Source organism: Gymnoscopelus microlampas (genome assembly GCF_963454915.1).
Source record: "Gymnoscopelus microlampas genome assembly, chromosome: 14".
Lineage (NCBI taxonomy): Eukaryota > Metazoa > Chordata > Actinopteri > Myctophiformes > Myctophidae > Gymnoscopelus > Gymnoscopelus microlampas.
Window position 1 is genome coordinate 27,546,727 of NC_139951.1, and position 19,137 is coordinate 27,565,863.

The 19,137-nt window shown below is 42.9% G+C and overlaps 1 protein-coding gene across 1 annotated transcript in view; it reads right to left on the reverse strand.

Moving 5' to 3' along the window:
* Window positions 1-14,759, reverse strand: part of capn15 (calpain 15) — a 59,270-nt gene extending 44,511 nt beyond the window's left edge. Inside the window, exon 1 of the mRNA XM_084078511.1 lies at window positions 12,503-14,759. Coding sequence (XP_083934637.1) covers window positions 12,503-12,681 — 179 coding nt within the window. The 5' untranslated portion in view covers window positions 12,682-14,759. The remainder of the gene's footprint in view (window positions 1-12,502) is intronic.
* Between the last annotated feature and the right edge of the window lie 4,378 nt (window positions 14,760-19,137).

Below are 19,137 nucleotides of genomic sequence, written 5' to 3' on the forward strand. Positions count from 1 at the left end.
AAACTTAAGGCGCTATATAAATGCACCATTTATCATTTACCATTCATGATTAGGGATGGGGATCGTACATCTTTATAGATATCGAAATGTTGTTTGGTAAAATGAGACAAATATTGAAGAAACTGGTTTCTTTATGTTTCATAGCATGTTGATGGTGTTGGTTGATGTCTGTACTGTCCATTGAGCTAAATAACGGTACTGTCACTGTACGACTAAAATGAGAGGTCGCAGATTTGATGATGTCATGGATGATGTCATTGGTAGGCGGTGCTGAATCAGATCTACATATGAACGTGTTATATCGCGATGCGTTAGCTTGAAGGATAGATCTGTTCTTTTTGGATGAGAGTATATGGAGTATACTTTCTGTTGGGCAACACTGAGGCCGAGTTATAACTGATTTTAAAAACTTGATTACACAATGGACCATTTGCACACCAGTGATTGGAATAAATTACTCGTCTATCAACACATGACATTGCTTTCGGGGCCTGTTAGACCCAACAGGAGTCTGCGGGACCAGGTCCAAAACAGAACCAGGTTTTGATCTCCATCCCTATTCATGATCCCAGTGCCGGAGAGAAAAGCGCACCACCTCCTTGGCTGACCAGAGAAGAATCTGTACAGATAAATAAAGATGTAAATATCACCATGGGACTGGATGTAACCAGACTGGATGTAAACAGTTGTAACCGTGACTGTTAATCAACAAACACTTGTTTGTTTAAAAAATATCATGTCCCTTGTTTGAGGAAACACCGCCATTATGACATCCAATGGCGTTCATGTCTAATTATCTCTTGCCATATTCACTGGTCCAGCTAATGTTTCCATTATCTTAATCTAATGGAATTAGATTAACATAATCAATAGCACCATATATGCATATATTGTTATACCATTATGTATATTTTGTAATTATTTTTGTTCTGTGGAAACAGGTACAAAAAATTGACTAAAATGAGAAGCCTCCCCCACAGTCTAGTTCATTCTCATTTGAAAGTTGGACTATTTGACAAAGACGCTGACAAAGGGAAAGAACATCAACAATAGTAAGGACAAAAGTGCCCTCCTACAAAGGCTCACATCCCTCATGAGACGTCTTGATGGCTGTTATAAATCATGGGCTGCTCTTTCACGAGACACAGATAAAGAAGGCAGCGATTCACAATGTTTAATAATCGTTTGTACTGTCAGTCATTCTCAAATAAGTGCTGCATAAGGCTTCCATAACTATTAACCTTATGAGATGGCAGTGCCAAAACGTCACTTCACCTCCAAAACTAGGGAAGCCTTCTTGGCATGCCACATATTACATATATTGTTAACATTCACATCTATAGTAAGATACACATGCCTCTATCTAGACCAGAAGCAACTAATCCATACACCAGGGGTGGGCAACTTTGATGATGGAGAGGGCCACGATATTTCCACACTCACTCCAGGGGGCCACATTGCATATATTTTTGCAGAAACCTCTTATCTCCATATTTTAACTTAATTTATTTCGTAAATGAATGTCCTACTTCGTCATTCTACTATGTCACACAAAAGTAACAAAAATAGCGTTGAGCTTGTAGATCGACTATTTTTGCTATTTTCAAATTGGAAAAGTTACATTTTTTATTTAATTTCAAATGCATAAGTTATACTTATGTTAACTTTATGAACTTAAATACAAATACATTGGACATAAAAAAGACAATAACATTTTAATACTAGTCATTAAACAACTGATATAGACTGAAGTAATTAATGCGGGTCATGTTTAGAATTGGAACAGCTGAAATCAATAATATATCAGTCTTCCGATATTAACCTGTGGGCCAAATTAAGTGAGCAACTGGCGGCCCCCGGGCCGTACAGTGTATACCATAGGCTTTCACAAACCAAAACATAACAACCGGGCTAATTAACTGCTACCCTGCAAGGCTGTCTGTATTGCTAAAGGTCTTTCCCCATCAGTATATTTGGCCGGGGCTGGCTGCGGAGCTACCTGGCGTATCATTGGTGAGCACGGAGCAGTTCGTGGACCTTGCTCTGGTTCAGTGGGGGGGCAGCTCCTTGTTAATAATGAATTTGATCCATAGGTCATATAGGCATCACCCTCAGAAGACTACAACAGGCTCTGACAGCAAAGTGAAGAGGCTTCAGGTTATTTTTTTAAACAATCTTCAGGACTGCAATGAATAGGAACAGATTGTAACACAACAGCAGTAGTGGAAAAAGTACTCCTCTCCCGTGGTTTGTGTTCTCCCGAGAGAGGTGATACCCTCAGTGTTCCAACACCATGGCCCCTAAGGCTTACAATACACTACCCTGCAGTGGTGGAAAAAGTACTTGCATGTTTTACTTAAGTAAAAGTATCAATACTGCAATGCAGATGTTACAAGTAAAAGTCCGGAATTCAAAATTGACTTGAGTAAAAGTACAAAAGTATTGGTATCAAAATGTACTTAAAGTACCAAAAGTAAAAGCACTAAAATGTTTGAAAATAGCAGATCTACAAGCTATTTTCAAATAGCCAATAAAATAAGGCTTAATGTATAAAATAAGGCTTAAGCAGTTAATGTATGTTTTATAATGTAATAATGTATATCTGCAAGTAACTAGTAACTAAAGTTTTCAAATAATTGTAGTGGAGAAGAAGTAAAAGTATAGACAATTGTTAATTGTCCAGTAAAGTAAAAGTACCTAAAAGTTTTACAGCACTTGAGTAAATGTACTTAGTTACTTTACACCACTGCACAACAGTGACTGAGTCTAACTAACTCATACAATGCAAAAGCAAAATGTACTTATTGAAAACGGGTGAGAAATCAAAAGCAGTATCACTGGAGACGAAAAGTCCCAATCCAAATCAACCACAGCGCTATACAGAGGAGAGACGCAGCTTCAAGCCATCCTGATCCGTCAGGAAGTGGCGCTGGCTTCAGTCCTGGCACCCGCTGGGGCCAGATTGGCCGCAGACAGACAGAGGTCCACAATCACTGCCAGAGTAGACTGAAGCTAACGGCATGGCAATTAGCCTGTGTTACCTTCGCTTATCTTAAGCATCTCTAGAGGAGACACCCAGGGGTAAGGTTGCAGCCACACGGGAGTGATGGGGCACCACCAACCATCTGTCAGGGCGTCGCCCAGGTTATAAAGGGTGCCAGAGCTGGGACTCCCAGAGGGGCGGGGCCATACTTGAAGAATCAGTGAGTGGAGTCTTTATCAGTTCTCACACATGTGACAATAATTGGCGGCAAGTGCGTTGAAGCAAGCAGAGTACCCTTTTCTCTCAATTTAGTTGTTATGCCAATCCCCCCTTGTGTTATAGCAGTGGTTTTCAACCCTTTTCATATCAAGGCCCATTATTTATTTATCTATTGTCACGGACCATCATTTGATGAAATTTAGCCTCTCAGACCCAAAACGTAGAATATTTTGTTATCGTTGGATAACATTGTGTCCACAATTCCATGATGTGGTACAATAGGAGAGATGACAGGCAAACGTTGATCAAAATAAATGCAATTAAGTAATGCAGATGTTTAACAATAATTTTACTCTTGAGAGTGTAAAATGAAACCAAATGGACCCGTAAGGGTCCATTTGGTTTCATTTTACACTCTCAAGAGTTAAAGATCTATAAGGGTCCATTTGGTTACCAACTCTTCCATAATTTAGCTGGGGACCACCTGGAAACTCCTCGGGGACCACTGGTTGAAGTCAAGACCCCTGTGTTATGGTCCCCGTCACTGAACTTAGTCAACTACATCACCTGCCGCTTATTTTCAACTGACAGCAAGGAATTTGACAGCCGGGAAACGCATGCAGAGGAAGACGCTATCCTTCCCAGTTCTGCTCCCTACTGAACAGGCAGTGAGTTGAAAGAAGAGGGGGCCAATATACAGAATATGATGGAAAGCCTGCACCGTTAAAAGATAAGGCTATAAAGAAAAATGTGTCTGAACACCAAAAACTGCAAAGAGATGAGATCAGTGGTTTTGCGCATCCTCTTACTTTGATTATATTCATGAAAAAGAGAGCTACACATGCTTTGCCCAGCACTTTCAACTACCCCACACAACAAGTGGCCACAGTTTTAGTTATGAAAACCAAGTTCTGTTAACGGTTTCCTTCCTTGTGGAACGTTTCTGTGCTGTTCTGAGAATGACTAGGCAACATTTCACTATAAAATGTAATTTCCTACAATTGGGCATCGTTCCTTTCCCGGCGGCCTGTCTGTCAACAGAGATAAGTCAGGTGTGTGGGGCTGAGGGCAGTAGGTCTCTCCTCACTACCTTACAGGTAATAATGTTCTCGGTTCTGGCACTACACAACTCTGCCCTGACTGGGTCTTCATTTAATTCTAGGGACGAAAGGGACATTTATTTTTCTCCCTTGGAGCTTCTCCACACCTTTCTTTATTTGAACAACCTGTTATGTTCCCAGAAAAAGGACTTGATGCAATAAGCTCACAATGATGCATTGTGTGTGCTTGTAGCTATTTTTGACAAAGATATTTAATGTAGAGCGAAAACAGGAGGGGACCTAGTATAGAGCCCTGGGGTACTCCGGTCAACTAATTACTGTATATACAGTAGGGTGGTTAAACCAGCTTTCAAATGACTATACTCATCACCGGCTTAGAATTACAGTAGCCTATGCATAGCAAAGCACACTCCCAAGACAAGCTTTACACAAATGACTGGGCACCAGAGACTGCCATAGGCACTCCTTTTGAGAGTATGAGTCACTCCCTTCAGGTTACACATTCTGGCAACCATAGATTAATCCATCAAAGGGATAGTTCACCCAAAAATGACTTTTTTTCTTGACTGGGCAGCGGTTCCGGTAGTAGACACAAAGGCGACTCTTTGTGTCTCCTACCGGAACCGCTGCCTACCGGTCCGCTGGTTATTAAATTATTGGCTTAGGAATGCGACAAAAATAAGAAATATCCATGAATTCAAGTCTCCATGGGGTGACTCATCGATAGAAAACTATCGAAAACTATCCCTTAAAGACCGGGAACGAATCTGTGTCATTTTAAGATTTCTTTGGCTATTCAAAAATAGCAGATATATACAAGCTCATAGCACAGCACTCGTAGATCTGCTAATTTTTTTTAAATGGTGGAAAATGTGTACAAATCTTTGAATATATATTTCTAAAGCAAACATTTGAAACTCAAACCTTTGCTTCTGGGGGTTCCTGGAACAAAACATTTTGAGATGGGGTCCATGGCCAAATACATATAATTTTGGGGGTCCTTGACATGGAACAGTTGGAGCACCGCTGATATAGCAACATACCGTTAGGATTTAGAAAAATAAATTGTCCGCAGACTCCCATTTCAAAATGTTTTGTTCCAGGGACCCCCCAGAAGCAAAGATCGGTGCCACGATATGAGCTTGTAGATCTGCTATTTTTGAATAGCCAAAGAAATCTAAAATGACACAGATGCGTTCCCGGATTGAAAGTCCAATTTAACAACTTCTGGGCATGTCATAATAGGCAAACGAACATTCAGCTCTGGCAGCTCTACAAGATCACAAAGATCAGCTGCTATTTTCGGTGAAACATTTTGGTGTGAGCCTGTGAGGACAAACAAGGAGGGGACCACGTGTACAGACCCCTGGGGGACCCTGGTGGTCAACGAATATAGGGTTTAAAGGTAGGGTAAAGTGATATTTTTTGGTTAAAACAAAAAGTATTTTGTTAAAAGGTTAAAGCACTATATTCTGATAGTAATCATTGCTATAGAGTGTTTGTTCAGTAACAGGAGTCTCCCCGTCTCTCCAGCTCTTTAATGAACATAAAATACATTTTCCGGTAGGTGTCGATATCTCAGCCAATCAGGAGAAAGTACCCATTTTTAAGCTTCACTTTTATAGTGTTCCAGTTCCAATTTTGCCTGCTCATTTCTTAGTGTCATCACTTCCAATTTAACTTGTTTAATCTATATCCTGATTGAGTTCTCTATCCTGATTGGATACAATTGGAAATGAAACTCAAACTGAAACGAAAATGCATTTTCTGTTTTATAAAGAGCGGGAGAGACAAGGAGACTCCTTTTACTGAACAAACACTCTATAGCAATAGAGTACTAGAGTACTATCAGAATATAGAGCTATTTAACACTTATTTTAACCAAAGAAAATCACTTACCCTACCTTTAAGTGAATCTCATGTCATTTTATTTTTCTACACATACCTACTGGAATAACTGACAGACATTCCGCCCCGACTTTCCTTGTTCGAATCTGGATCCGACGTTCATTACTCATTCATCACTACTGACAGTGCCGAGTGATGAGCAGCTACAGTATCTGAGGAGGCGAGGTGAGCGAGTTCCTCGGCGTGACACGACGAGACTTGGTGACATGATACAGCGGGCTTTGGTGACAGTGAAGCTTTGGTCACGGGACACAAGGCAGCGAGATAAACCACAGAGCGTTAAGGCGGAGTGCCTGCGAAACAGGACTTTTTTGTTTTGTTTTAACCCCTTCAATCCGGGAAAGCATCTGTGTCATTTTAGATTTTAACCACTTTAACCATTTTTTTAAAACTTTGGCTATTCAAAAATGGCAGTTATACAAGCTCATAGTGCGGCACCGAGTGCTTGTAGATCTGCTATTTTTGAAAAATCATGAAAATGTGTGCAAATCTTTGAATATATATATATTTTTAAGCAAACATTTGTAACTAAAGTATTTGCTTCTGGGGGTCTCTGGAACTAAATATTTTGAAATGGGGGTCCGCTCCGCGGCCAAATACATATAATTTTGGGGGTCCTTGACATAACAAAGTTTGAGAACCACTGATATTTTAGCAACATAAGTTTCAACATAAGTTTCAGAAAAAGACATTTGTAGAATCGGCCTCAGGTCTTAATGGGTTAAAAGTATTTGATGACTTTTTTGCAGGAGGAACAGAATAAGGCCATGTCATATAAACAAAGAGCAGATTTAAGACAGCACACGATGCAGCGCTGGTGGTGGCAGTAGTGCAGACTCCGTTCCTCAGAGAGCAAACCAGACAAAAAAGGTCTTTTCAACGAGTGTCCTTAGGCCAGGGAAAACCCACTAACACACATCACTGAAGCTATAGAGAGACTGAGAGCTTTATTTAGATCTTTTCAACAGATATGCCTCTTGAAAGAATGGAACACAACAAGGGCTTTAGACCAACAGCTCTAAGCCAAATGTGATGCTGCAAAAACAATGGGCATGTTGTTCGAGCACCATGTCATGTGTCAAGAGTGAGGCAATGCGTAAGGAATATTGTGGGCCTGTTCCTCCCTTTCTCATGAGGAGAAACGTCGCGATTTATCAAAGTTTGTTTTCAATGGTCTTTTACCTTGTGGTTTGGGTATCACAAGCCATGAAACATGATCAAAACAGATCACAGGATAATAAACATACAGCTGGCAAGATAGGAGACGAGCGCCCATGCCGGGTGAGAGAGAAAAGATTGCTCCTGACCTCTGGCTGTACCCTGAGTTAATATTTCACGAGCAGCGCTCATTTTTGATGGCTGAATCTGTCGGCGGTGAAGACAGCTTCAGACGCTTTAATCTTTAAACAGAGGAAACTGTCCGACTGGGTTTCAGCACGCGGCGACGGTGCGGGACGAGGACATGGGCAAAGCAGGAAATCGGCAGGAAGCGGTTAACCCATTAAAACCGGGGAAGCATCCGTGTGTCATTTTTAGATTTCTTTGGCTATTCAAAAATAGCAGATATACAAGCTCATAGCGCAGCACCGAGTTATGAGCTTGTAGATCCGCTATTTTTTTTTAATCATGAAATGTGTGCAAATCTTTGAATATATATATTTTTTCAAAGCCAACATTTGTAACTCAAATCTTTGCTTCTGGGCATTCTACACATGTCTTCTAAATCCTAACAGTTTTCTTTTTTGATAAAACTTATGTTGCTGTAATCAGTGGTTCTCAAACTTGTTCATGTCAAGGACCACCCAAAACGTATGTATGTATTTGGCCACAGACCCCCATCTCAAAATGTTTTGTTCCAGGGACCCCCAGAAGCAAACATTTGAGTTACAAATGTTGGCTTTAAAAAATATATACAGTATTCAAAGATTTGCACAAATTTTCAAGATTTTTCAAAAATAGCAGATCTACAAGCTCATAGCGCGGCACTTGGTGCCGCGCTATGAGCTTGTATATCTGCTATTTTTGAATAGCCAAAGAAATAAAAAATGACACAGACGCGTTCCCGGTCTTACAGGGTTAACTCGGCGCGGAGGAAGAGGAAGTGGAACATAATATGGTGGGTTCTGCGCGCTAATCTGATGTTCCCAACGCCAAAAAACCCTGCAGGGCTAGAGAGAGCTCTGCTGCTGACGACGCACTGCCTTCATCCAGGGATGTTTGCTTCCGAAGAGCGGTTCATTTCCTGGTAACCGCCTTGCAAATTCAACAATTATCAGGCAGATCATTAAAAATCATGGGCCGTAAAATGTCCCTAGTAGCTCACTGGCTTCTAGCCAGTATCACTAAATATTGACTCGAATAACGAAGGAGCTGCAATAACATATTCTGTCAAGAGGTGCAATTTGCCAGTTTAGGTTCTTTGTGAAAGATAGCCACGGTTGGCATATGTGCTCCTATCTAGCGCCCGTGATGGAACTAGGGTACTAAACGTATGCTACGGATTTCCATGGCAACAAGAGCAGGGGGAGAGACTCTGGAATCAATAGTCTTTGCCACATCGGCGCACTGTTGTTCCAAAGCAGAGCACAGTGTGAGGGGAAAGCGTGCGTGCTGAATCCATTCTGTTGGCTTGGTGGGATGTCCTGACGCCACCCTGTTCATCAGACAGACTACAGTGAGGGAAGACGCGCTGAAATAATTCAGACATAAACACAGCCAGTGAGCGGCCCAGCCGAATCCAAGTGGACCGGTTTTAATCCAATTAGTGGGAGGAGAGCCAGTGGAACAGAGCCATGATAAACGGCACCATCCATCACGCTGGGAGAGTCACAGAGACACTGGGAGGGGAGCAACTCTGGGGAAAGAGAAGACGTTGGACTGTACAGTGGTGGGCTGAACAGTCCCAAGGCCTTACACAGCCAAATACGCTATAAACTAATGGGGCTGACTGAGTTGAAAGAGGCTGCACCTAGTTCAGAAATGAACATCTCAAGCGGGCTTTAATCTCTAATATCCCTGATCTTACTACCACACAACAATGCAAGACAGAGCCACGTTGATCATATTCATGTGTTACGCATCATATCTTACACAACCACAACTCCGGTGTATTTAGTACAAGTTCACTCATGTGGTGTAGTGGGCTGTTTACCTGAAAGGGAGTTAGTGGGTCACACACACACGCGCGCACACCCACACGCACGCACACCCACACGCACACACACACACACACACACACACACACACACACACAGATATTGGATGAAAGAAATGTTTAAAATTGCACAAAGATAGGGCTGTTAGTACGGTCTCTAAGCTGATAATAGTAAAGCAAAGAGAAAATGTAGAGTTCTACAAGACAGTATATCGAAGGCAGAATTCTGTACAAGAATGGGTGAGTTTAAGCTGGGCACACAGCACTCTGTTGTTTCTATATTTCATGCTCTGTTACGGCTCAGCAAGGCTTGCCTAACCTCGTTAGGCTCATGCAGAAGTGTGTGTGTGTGTGCGTGTGCGTGTGTGTGTGTGTTGTGAGAGAGAGAGAAAGAAAGAGAGGGAAATTGTGAAGGGTGGAAGAGAACATGTCCTGAACATGGCTGCACATGTGCTTCTTGGATGGGCTTTGTGTGTGTATCATATGTAATGTGTATGAATCAAACTGCTCCCAAAGCAGTGCTTATATGTCTAAGTGTGTGTGTGTGCGTGTGTGCGTATGTATGTGTATGTGTGTGTACGCGTGCTTGCGTGCGTGTGTGTAAGCGCTTATGTGTGTGTGTCTGTACATTGTACAAGCTCAGCTGACAGCCTGGAGTCTGATTGGTGATGGAGGCAGAGGCTTGTTGCTATGGGGATGCACACCATGAACACAGGAAGAAGGTCTCCAGACAAAATAACCGGTTTACTCTGTGATGTAAACCCACACTAAAAGGGGGACGCCACACATATATTTTGTTCCTACGTGGAGCAGCCTAACGGTGAATGAATGCACACAGTAAGGTATAGTGCCTCTGCAGTAGCTGCCCTGTGAATTCTAAAACGACAATGGTCAGCTGAAGCTACGTATATGCCATACAAATAAACTTGCCGTGCCTATGGAAGGCACCGTGGTGGCCTTGACTGTTAAATGGGGAGCAATTGCAAGGAAAACATTGACGACAGGCAGGCAGGAGTCAAGAAAGATGAAAGCCTTCCTGGAGACCAATGCTGAATAAATAATGACATCCATTGTGGGGAAATTTGATCGGGCCCTCTGAAAAATCAATAACTAACAACCGAACCATGATGCCCTGAGTGACTCAGCAATAGCTTCAATACACCAGAGCGGTCAATAGCAATTGCCTGTTCTTGTTCTGCAAGGCTCAAACAAGCATGAAGAAAGCTGGTAGAAATGATAGCAAACAAGTTTTCAAGAGGAACATGGAGGAGGTTATATTTTTTACAGTGGTCAAACACAAATTAAATCACTTTCAATTATCAAAGCTGATGGAAAGCCTGGGTCATGTGAGCTCAGCTTCTTTCAGATCGTAAATACTACTCTCATAACCATGATGCCCTGAGTGACTCAGCAATAGCTTCAATACACCAGAGCGGTCAATAGCAATTGCCTGTTCTTGTTCTGCAAGGCTCAAACAAGCATGAAGAAAGCTGGTAGAAATGATAGCAAACAAGTTTTCAAGAGGAACATGGAGGAGGTTATATTTTTTACAGTGGTCAAACACAAATTAAATCACTTTCAATTATCAAAGCTGATGGAAAGCCTGGGTCATGTGAGCTCAGCTTCTTTCAGATCGTAAATACTACTCTCACCATGTTGTCAATAATCAATGATTTTAGAAGGCGATGAGTTATAGCTTGGGGACAATTGATCACTACAACATGGCTCTGGCTTGGAGACAGTCCAACACTGGCTTTTAATACTGTCAATACAGATAAACTGGGTCTTTCGACAAATGTGAATAACAAACCTCTCCTAGAAATGAGTTTGTCCCATTGGACTTCAATGAGGCCTCCAGCATTGATGTACAACACAACACTACCAGTACAACAATAGAACATTTGACTCTGGTGTAGCGATGATGAGCCTTGGCGGTTCATAACTACAACAACAGCACATCAGTTTGTATGAAGGACACGGACACAGCCATCTGCACGTTGGCAGCCATCTGTTGGCACACACCGCACTTCCAGGTCAAACTCGCACCACCCTGTAGCGCTGTACACTCCAACAAAGTGCAACATGGCATGGAATCAGAGGTTGTCTGGGAGCTCCTCTAAAGCATAGTGGCAAAACATACTCTAATCGCCCTCGGGCTGGCGCTCGTTGGGTTCACAGGGTTCACAGAGATCAATCTATCGGTCCAGGCAATCAACTCAGGCCTGCGTGGAAATTTTGCATTTCAGCTGCGGGGGAGGTACCCAAGAGGGTACTTGGTATTTCAGATTGCAAATCCGGCTTAGCCATATTTTGGGTGCATAATAAAAACCAACATTAGAATGCAGGCTCTGATTAGATCCCCTTTGGTGAGGCAGTGAATTTGTTTCATCAGTTACAGAAAGGTTATTGAATTATCCTACAGTAATCTTTTTTCCATTTCATTACAACTGAAAGGGGGAAATATTAGACGACAGTAGTATGTGAGACAGACAGTAGTAAAGTGTCACACGCGAACAACTCCTGTGAATGGTCTCGGATTACTGCACAAAGCACACGCTGCTGAGTGACCGGAGGCAAAGACAACACCCATCACAACAAGAACATCCTTAAAATAAAGATGTCTTGTCATTTTGTACGCCGTGGCTGCGAGCAACGGTATCCCTCATGTAATACAACCCGGCCCGCACATCTCATTTCTCCCTCTGCTGCTCATCGACTGGCCATGCCAGGCCAATCCATCCCTGTGCCTCGGGTGCACTCAACTGGGAGATCTATTAGTTTAAGCGATGGTTACTGGCCAATAGAACGCACTCCAAAAACAGCACTTTGTCCTCTGCCTGGCCCAAACCGCAATTCCACTTTAAAAAAAAGGGATCCAAGTTCAAGCAGCGAGGAGGGGACTGTTTCAAGAATGAGTTTACAAGCTATTTTTTGCATCAGTTGATGGAATTTGGACATGCATTGAAGTCCCTAAAAAGCTATGGATCATACCAATGGTCGTTCTCTGTGACAACCATCACCAATCATACATAAGAATGTTGCATGGGAACACATCCCAGAGCAGTTTCAGTCCAAGATGTCAGTGCACCTGTAAACGCTACCAACTGCTTTGTAATGCACATGTTCTGGCATCACAAACATGTCATGCCACTCCTGCAGGATACCCCTGGTTCTTACCTGCGCTCTCGGTGAGGCAGTGGGTGCTGCTGCTGGCGTGTGATGAATGTGGTACCCCACACGGGACTGCTGTGACTATTCCTGAGCCAGCCCATGGGAGGGGAGGATGGGTAGGGGGTGCTGCGGAAGCCATGGTCCGACTCAGTCTCCGCCGTGAGAGACGAGGCGGAGCTCCCCATCGCCCTCAGCGAGAGGCAACGACTATCTGCCCTGCAGTCTGCTGGAGGGGGGGCCGGGGGGCGGTTGTGGTGGTACGAGTCAATTTGTCACAAAAACGGACAAAGCATAGGTCCTCAAGGGAGGTAAGATGTCACATATGTAACTGTTTTTAATACTGTTCATAGTCAGGGTAAGTCTTCTGCAAACTTCAAAAGGGATTAACTTTCCTCTTGCAAAACAGGGTCAGTGATGCTTGAGTAAAAAAAGAGACAAATGTAATTAAAAATGACTATGAGACAATCAAAACGCAGAGCTGTTAAAAAAAAGAAGTGTAGCTCTCAGACAGCTAAAACTGCAGATCATAGTGGATTTCCCACAGTGTGTGGAGGCAGGAAGAAGTAGTCAATCCAAACTGTAATTGGATGCCCCGAGCGCTGATTCCAAGTCAGCAGCCAGTCTCAGAGAGTTAAAAAAAAAACACTCCTCTCTATGGTGGGTTACAATTCTCTTCCTTATAGACGTCAAGGCTTCTATGTTAACAGCCGGTCGTGGAGAATGACGCTCACAATTCCTCCTGCATTGCCTCCAACAGTTCTCTCCTAGTCTAGTCTCATGCCTGGTCATTACTTGATGCACGCTCAGGAGCTCAGTCAGAGCAGGAAGACAGGCATGTGTACGTGGGTTCACAGCCTATCAACATCTCTGTAACTAAACGGCACCTCTCTGGCAAGCTTGTCGTCTAAGAATTACAAAATGCATCTTTATATGAACTGTGAAACATGCCATTTGTTGCTTATGTCTATAAAATCCCCATATGCAGAACATCACATCAGATTTGATCTGGGGACAACTTAGGAACAAATTAGAGTAGCGTGTAGTTTAGCGTGTAGTTTAAATTGAATGCATTGCAGTTCTGGACATTGTTGGCACTCTGTAAGTACACAATATCCAAGGCTCATCTTTCACATATTCCGCCTGACTTGCAGCTGCTGAGGATTACCGAAACATCTTGATGGCAACACCCAAATGCATTTCTCACCGGACAAATCTTCATAAAACAGAGATTACACTACGATCGCCCATTTGCAGTTTCACCACATGAGGTAGCCTAATATTAATAAGATTTCCACTTTAACAATTAACAAAGACATGAACTTTGGAATGGACATTGCAAAAAAAAAAAAAAAAAAAGTCCCTTCAAAGCAGCAGGTCTCAGCTACAGTAACGGGCCTCTGCAATGGAAACGTTTGCTGATCAACAAGAACTTAAATCCCCGACGAGATGCGACTTTCCTTAGAGGAGAGCACTGTGTTTTGGGCTGTGATGCTCTGCCAGCGCACAACACTGGCATTTGATCCCAGTTTCCACGGTTTTGACAGAGACTCGGCTCTTTGCGTGTCTAGTCTGTGATCCCGTCGATGATGCCGGCCAGCCAGTCTAGTTGGTCGGCGTGCACAGAGTGACGTGCGCGCGCCAGCCTGTCATACTGTAACAAGTCTGTACAAGACGAACAGCTGAGCATGGAGGGTGTGCGGCCGGGCAGAGGATCTGCGTAAAAAAAGGCGTAAAGTGGAGCTTTATAATATCATTCACATGCGGTTTGTTTTGGATGCAGTGGGGTGGCCTCTCTGTATAACCACACGCCAAGCTTCTGACAGGAATATTGAGTCACTTTCCGCATAAACGATATTCGAATAACGTTTAATTATGGCAATTAAAATAAAAGGATAACACCCCAGGTACAAACGCAGGCTTACAGGCTTTCCAATATAGCCTATGTGATGTTATAGGACAACATAGCTAACACATGATAACGCAAGCTTGTGTGATGCTGTGCTGGGCTTTCAAATGACTGTCAGTGCGGCTAAGCGTTGCTCGATGATGAGGATGATGATGGTATGAATCTGTGTTCCCCGTTGCACGGGCGCGCACGAAGAGCCATGAAAACGTGAAAATACCGCGTCCCGTCCACAGAGTGCTCTCACAGTCGTATAAATTCCACCGTGTGTTCGGCCAGGTCCATTGATCCAGCCCTGTGCTCATCTCATATCAATCCAGTGTTCTTCTGATCATCTCGTTGAGTTGTGTTAGGACACACACAGACACATCCCGCTCCAGTCCCGGCGTCGCTTTGCAAAGAAATGTGTGCATTATCATACTGCAGCGCTGCTCCGCCCCCCTAGGCTCCTTACATCTTTCAATGTAGGGGCTGTTATTGATCCTTTAAATAGTCTGTTTTACTGCGGGTTTTAATTAAAACATCTGTGATATGCTAAGTGCAGTTCAGTGGACGAGGATGCAATCTCTTCCTAACAGCGGATTATACGGAGTGTCAGCAGCGCGCAGGCGCAGTGGCGTGTCGAACAGAAAAAGGCTAAGAGGGCTGTGTTCAAGAGATCAAAATAAACCCCAACCCTCAGAGGTCTTATTCAATGAGGTGGATGGGAGCCTATCATAGATCGATCTAATAGTATTTGAAAATCAAATACAGCATAGCAAAAAGCAGCATTGGAGAAGACAAAAAAAAACAACTCATTATACCACACTGTGACTGTGACACAGCTTCTGCTAACCCCAATCTGTCAACATCAACTTAATCTGTCTGTTATTACAAGCTAATACAACATATGTGCCTGTGCCAGTGGATGCAGGGAAGGGTTAAATAGGAGGCAGTGGATGACTGTACTGTAACGCTCATCATTGCTCAACTGTCCCTTCACATTACTGAGATAAGCCCTCAACTTCCCCTCTCCTGTCTCGCTTCCTCCATCACGTTCCTTCTCTTCCCCTCCTTTATCACTTCGTTGACCCCATTCCCCAACCACACATTCCGCTTTGCTTAATTTGCACAGATCACCGACAAAAACAATGTATACTGTTTTGCCTAATTTGCACAGATCACTGACAAAAACAATGTATACTGTATATTCAGGACTAAACCTATAAGGCAGGGGTCTTCAACAGGGGGTCCGGGACCCCTAGGGGGTCCTCAGAGCTACTATAGGGGGTCCACCAGATCTTTGTGTGATAGGATTTCGTTTTTTTTACCTGAACCCTAAAATTCCTTTTCTGAGGGGAACATTAGCCGAAAATAGCAGATCTACAAGCTCTCAACTACAATATAGAGTAGGGGGTCCCTGCTTCATCTCTCTCTCAGTTAGGGGGTCCTTAGCCTGAAAACGTTGAAAACCCCTGCTATAAGGACTCATTATTGCTGCTTTTTGTCCAAACAGAATACAGGGGAGGGGGTAACCATTAGACATAAATTTGCTATGGAGCCACACTACCACCGCAAAACAAGCTAGACTGGCTGTGTGGGAGTGCTGTAGTGTAGGCCTGTGCTTGCCTGAACTGTCTGCAGATGTTTAGTCAGGCTCACAGTACCTGGAAGGGGGAGCTATAAGGCACATGCAAATCTCTCCGTAACCTTTTCCTATTGCATCAGTGGCAGAGAGTCTCTCAAAACTGGTTTGACTACGAGTTCATTATGTCAATACTAGCTCATTGACACAGTGAAATCATGTCGTCTGCAACCTCCCATGGGTGTTGGATCGAAACTTATTCTAATGTCAAATACCACGGCAGGGAAATCAGGGCTGTAACATTATATGCCTGTGTCACGCAACAGGACCAATCATATGACTTGAGATCATGTACAGTATACAATGTGATCCAGGCAGTGTCTGACTTACTGTATAACTACTAGGCCTGGCAAATAACAGCATGAGATGGCAATGGTTCATTTTCTATTACATCAGTCCAATGTCCATGTGATGAGATTAGTGATTATTAGCTAATTTCCTAACGTGTCTAAGTTTAACACGTCTGTGTCAAAGTGCGACCATAAGTCATAAATTACTACGATTTAATACATACTAAAAGCAGCCCGTAATCAGAGAGAGAAAGAGAGAGAGAGAGAGAGAGAGAGTAGTCATGGGACAGATATTAACCAGCTGGCAAAGCCTGGCAAGCAACATAAGTGTATGTAATCATAAAAATCCTACAACTCATAGGCCAATCACAACTAGAGAACTGTAACCCTTTGTTACATTTGCACCTGTTCCTGTTAAGACCACCTGTCCCCCAGCAAGTCCTCACCCGGAGAGATGTGCCAGCTGCCTCAGTCAGGGAAAAGGAGAAGGAGCGTGAGAGAAAGGGAAAGAGATGGGAAAGGGGTAGAGAGAGAGAGAGAGAGAGAGAGAGGGAGGGAGAGAGAGATGGATCTTACATTTCCATCCACCAAGTGGAGAGTACACAGAAAAATCCTCAGTGTCAATGTAACCCTTTACACTCTCAATTTAATGTACATTGTACCGTAAAGTGAGAGGATATGAGCTGATTTCATGGTGCATTTGACAGTTGTTCTGCAGACTCACTTCCACATATCCGATTACTAGCCCACCAAACCGCCCCACCCCAAGTAAGTAAGCTGCATGTAGAATAAAAACAAACACCCTGCAAGTTCAAGTTCACACTCAGCCAGTCTGCAGATAATGCAGCTGCCAGCTACATTCACATTTCATGCAATTTATACTCTGTTATTGTTAGCCTTCCTGAAGGGGAGGAGCAGGATTATGGGTCGGTGGTGGATGACTTTGTGGCTTGGGTGGGATGAGTCTACTCTCCATCTAATTGGGTCAAAAATGAAAGACTGACTTCAGAAAGTCACAATCAAGCTAGACTCACAAGTCTAAACTTGAGACTAAGGACAATCTCCCAGCTTTTTCTGGCACGCAACTAAGCATAAATCAGGCTTAAATAAAAAATGTGCCTTCATCGCAAGGGCTATTGATATATGTCTTGCTACTGTTTTATTGAACATCAACTGTATCTCTTCTCTTAATGACAGACCGCACCAATGCAACTAGTCGCAACTCAACTCATTGCACCAAGGCTTAAATAAAAGATGTGCCTTCATCGCAAGGGCTATTGATATATATATATATATATATATATATATATATATATATATATATATATATATATATATATATATATATATATATATGTCTTGCTACTGTTTTATTCTTGGACATCAGCTGTATCTCTTCTTTTAAGGCCAGTCCACACCAATGCAACTCCTTGCAACTGCCATTGGGGATAATGGTTGAAAGCAGTTGCATGTTGCAAGGAGTTGCATTGGTGTGGACTGGCCTTAAGGCTACCTGTTTGCCCCGTGTTTCATGCCTACTGGGTGATGCTAGTGCTATGATGACACTTGAATTTCCCCCACAGCAGGCGGTCTACCGGTATCTACTTGGTATAACTTCTTCCATTTCAGTAATATACATTTAAATATAGTTCTGTGATTTATTGTGTTGATGTTGAAACCTGGCTGCAAAACAATAATCTCCCCTATAGTGAGATAATAAAGAAAGATAACCTTGAACCTACTCTATTTCATTCTAAGCAGTGAGTGAGTCCATAATAATAACATAATAGGCTATCCTTCCTGCCCCTGCTAAACATCTAAGCTGTTTGTAGGAAAAAAATCAATTTGTACAAAAGATGCAACAAAGTTTCTCCTTGGAAACAGCTGTCACTCAAAATGAGCAACAATGTATCCAGATTAGAACAGTGGACAATCCCATTGGATGACAGGAGACAGCGGGAGTCGAGGACGCCGGGGACATCGTAAACAAAGACAGTCTAATTCAATCTCTTCACCAGCATGATCGATATCGACAGAAAGCCGCGTTAGTTCTTTAAGTCCAACTGGTAACATTCTTACCTCAAAACACTCTGTCGGTCGAAGGCAGATTGTTCTTTTTGTATGATTCGGGAACGCGTTAACTTTCCCCAATCGTCCAAATGACAAGTTCTCTTACCGAACTGTACTTTGGCAGCAGGCGTTAGCTGCCAGCTACCGTTCCCGACGGCCGCGATCCACTCCGGTACATGTTTCACGCTTTTTATTTCAAAAGCACATGATGTGGAACATTATTATCACTACATCGAGCACTGGCGAGACCGATGCGATCTCGTACCGTTTACCTCAAACACCCCAGGAAGGGGAATCTCCAAGGAGCAAAGAGAAAGACTACACGTCATTGTTGCCATGTTTTGTGAGAGAAATGAGCAACCAGGTCTAGGAAAACAAGGCCAAAAGAAGGAACTATGCCGCCACATGACCACTATTCGGCGATACGACGCGTTGTGAAGCTTGTAGATCTGCTATTTTCGAAAACTATTGCAATAAAATGTGGAATATTTGGAATATGTTTTGGAACATTCTAATAACACATGCTCCCTGGCTGACACAAAACATTTTCATGAAAATATTTGAGAACCACTGGTTAAAAATAACATTATTTTTTTGGGAAGAAAGCCTAAATAAGCAAGTACACTTTAGAAACAAGCCCAAAAACCGCAACCCACAACCACCAATTTTTACAAGCAACTTTACAGAAAAAGATGCCCAAAGTAGCTTATAATAAGCCGACATGGCAACACTGCTACACGTACGCTCGAAACGC